At 37.1% G+C, this 3522-nt stretch overlaps 1 protein-coding gene across 5 annotated transcripts in view; it reads right to left on the bottom strand.

Moving 5' to 3' along the window:
• Positions 1-3522, bottom strand: part of SLC25A26 (solute carrier family 25 member 26) — a 174325-nt gene that overhangs the window by 161360 nt on the left and 9443 nt on the right. For all 5 annotated transcript variants that reach the window (XR_006102309.1, XM_042453222.1, XM_042453223.1 and 2 more), the window contains exon 2: positions 464-620. Coding sequence is in view for 4 of the 5 variants with exons in the window: in XM_042453222.1 (XP_042309156.1) it covers positions 464-620 (157 nt within the window). In the remaining variant the exon portion in view is untranslated. The remainder of the gene's footprint in view (positions 1-463; positions 621-3522) is intronic.

The raw sequence follows: 3522 nt of genomic DNA, 5'->3' as shown, positions 1-3522 counted from the left end.
AACCTTCATGTCTTATACACAGTGCATTTAACATGACTGATTAATGTACAATAGTCCAATCAACTGTGGCTAAAAACACACATAATGATATGGAAAATTTCCAGCAGCAGAAAATATTCCAGAAATTTTACTTAATTGTTTTCTTAAATGTTCCAGGCTGGGTTTTCACCCCACATCACTGGTTTAGGGAGAGCTAGAATTCTTCAGCCAGAAGGCTCTAATACCTCACCAAACTATAAGCCCCTAGATTGCACAGGGCACAGCCATGGCAGGTAAAGTAGCATTACTGTGCTATACTGTAATTGTGTCGTATGAAGGAGGTCAACATCTTGCAACTTAATACAAAGAAACCAAAGACTGGAGGAGCAGGTGGGATTGGGGAAAATGCAACAAAATTAAGACCGATTTCTCACATTCCTATGCAGCAATGACTGCAAATTTAGAATATATAAGAGAGCTTTACCGTTTGGGAAAGACCCCACAGCAGCAGAGGGAACACCAGCGTAGATGCCACGGAAACCACCAGCCTTCTTAAATCCTTGAAGACTCTGTAGTCTAGTTTTGACTGTATCCAAAGGGAATAATATCAGGTCAACGCACACTCCAGCCAGCCCGCCAGCCTTCCAAAAAATACAGACAGACAAAATGACAAGCAAAAAAAGAAAGTTGATTAAAACCAGCTGAACAGTAAGAACACTGGCAGGTAAGTTTGAGGTCCTAAGGCAGTGCCCATGGGTAACGTGGTACACTAGCACTTACCATCTCCTGCCAAGCAATGAATTTTTCCCTCTTACATTCAAAGGCTGAGCACTAACCTCCAGCCATTTGTCCACTTCCTTTCTTTTCTACAGAATGCCTCTGAGCCCAGAATGGCTCACATGAATGTTTAGGAACAGAACAGTTGGAGATTGCTTGCTAAGATTGCACTTATTTAAAAATAAAAAAGGAGGAAGGGGGAAGAGGACACTTTTGATGCCTCAGACCTTTGGCGGGCTGAGAACTGACCTACCAGAAACCATCTATGTTGTCATCTCTGTGAGTTTCTGGTTTTGTAGGTATATCTATACAGTCCTCCCTCTGTCCTTGTGGTTTTTAAATTTGTATCCCTCGCTTATGCACAAGGGGCGAACGGAGGGAGAAACAATGGGGCACACCTATATTCAAGCCAATGGGGCATGAATAGAAGCGAAACTCCATTTTTGCAATGGAGTCCAGAAGGGATCCCCCGCAAAAAAGGAGGGGTGACTGTATTTTTATCTTTGTAATGGATATGCTTATATTTTGACCCTATGGATTTGTCTGATAATCCATTTCCCCTTTAAGAAGAGGTACATATTGTCAGGTTTTGTAGGTGCAAATAAGTCAGATCCCTCTGTCTTACAATGAGGCCACTTTCAACCTTGGGGGAAAAGTGACTGATTGTTTGAGGTGCCTAGGAATGAAATGTCACCTTCAAGCAATTACCCAAGTATGAAATCAATGTTCTCTTTCAGCAGCAAAGTGGCGTTTTTGATGTGATAGCAAATTTTCTGACTACTAACAGCCATTTTGTGGTGGTGTCAATTATCACTTTTTAAGTAGTCCAAAATGAACCCCAACAAGTTGGAAAAAGTCTAATTGTAGTTCATGTACTTGAATATCAGTCTTGAATATAGCTGGACCAAAGTCAACATTTTTGACAGAACTTGAAAAAGTTATAATTTTGGACTAAAATTCGCCAAACCCCTCAATCATCATGGCCAGCCAAAGTCGTAGTACTAATGGTTACTAGGAATTACTCAAAAGGTAATGTTCACAAACTCTAGCTCTTGATTAGACATCAAACCACTAAGTACCCTTGGCAAAGCCACCATTTATAGAACGAGAACCAAACAATCCTTCTCTAAAAATGCAATTATCAATGCAATAGCATAAAGATGCAATTACAGATGCCTTGGCAGCCAGACACTAGAAACTCTAAACAACATTTTCAACAACAGAACAGAATTCTACTTAACAAGGCAGCTAAGAAAACATATTTTCTTATGAAAGAGGAATGACTGGAACAAATGTAATGCTAAGCATCTGGGAATATAGCACAGCACATAATAGAACCAGGGGTAAAATATCCAGATTAGATTCTTTTTTCTTTAAAAAATATTTATCCTATTTCAGTAAGCGGGTGTTGCAAATTTCCAAAAGAATAATGCAATGGGGGCGGGAATAAAGTCACATTTCATTATGATTTAATTTAAAAGTAATTGCTTTTTGCTACTTTGGATGAAACGACAGAAACAAGTCTGTCCCAAAATTTTAACTATAGGTGTCACCAAAACATTTTACACTATGCAAATAGGCTGTCAGAATGATACACCATTAGCACAAGAAATTGTTGTGGAAGAATAAAAGTATGCAACAATATGGTTAATATAAGTATGCTATGAAAGCAATGAGACATGACTAGATCATTAACATCTCCCTAGTGAAGGCATTTATGTCAAAGCACTGATTTGTAAAGCGCTCTGACACAGGCCATGTTTACAGTCTCCATCTTGGTCAAGACAGAAATGAAGGCTTGACCAGTAAATATTGGTGATGAAGTGGAAGCAAAAGCATTATGAACATAAAATAAATCAATACGTGCTTTTATGAAAAGTGTACAGTAAATTGAAATGGGAGTCAGAAATGGACAAAAAGAAGAGAGTTGGCAAAAGAATGTAAAGGAATAAAGCTTAGAATTGTTACTTGTGGGGACTATCCATCTCAGAATTCCCCATCCTAAATGGCTGAGCATGACTGTCCTTCACTGCATCTCCAGAATGTATCGACCGGTGGCCAAGCTGGCTAGGGAATTTGAGGAGCTGTAGTACAAATGAGTAATGTTTCAAAGCTCTAAAACGAGGAGTTGAATATTTTCACAAACTTATATAAAGTAAATGCTTATTCTTGTCCTTTTTCCTGAATTGCTGGAAGACACTGAATGGACCATTATGCACTCTGCACTAGACCTCCACATTTTTATATTTTATAAATATAAAAAAAGTGAAGGTCTAGTGCAGGGAGGGAAACACAGAAAAATTCAGGGGGGAAAAATGTTTTCAAAAGCCTTTTTTTTCCAGAACTGTTTTTAAAAAATTGATAAAATATGATCAAAATTATAAGAAAAATGTTTTCTTTTAAAATGATGAATAAGGTGTTCACATATATACTCCTCCAAACTCATTTCCAAAAACTATGTAAGAAGAAGACTACTAAGTAAGACTATGTACAGTCTCAGATCAGTACAATTCCTGGTCTTGGTTTCCGTTTTTTCAGTTCATTTTATGGGAATGAATGTATCACTTCCTTGATTATGATTGTTATGCTGGTATGATCCCTATGTAATTTTAGTATTTTATTGATGGTATTTTGTATTTGTATTGTATTCATTTTATTGGATGTAATCCCACCTCCCAGAGAGGTGGGAAATATAAATAAACTATTTGTTATTTATATTATTATTATTATTATTATTATTATTATTATTATTATTATTATTATTAT

The sequence above is a fragment of the Sceloporus undulatus genome, chromosome 2, assembly GCF_019175285.1.
Source record: "Sceloporus undulatus isolate JIND9_A2432 ecotype Alabama chromosome 2, SceUnd_v1.1, whole genome shotgun sequence".
In the NCBI taxonomy this organism is placed as follows: Eukaryota; Metazoa; Chordata; class Lepidosauria; order Squamata; family Phrynosomatidae; genus Sceloporus; species Sceloporus undulatus.
Note: the sequence above shows the minus strand (reverse complement) of the source record. Positions and strands in the feature narration are given on the sequence as shown.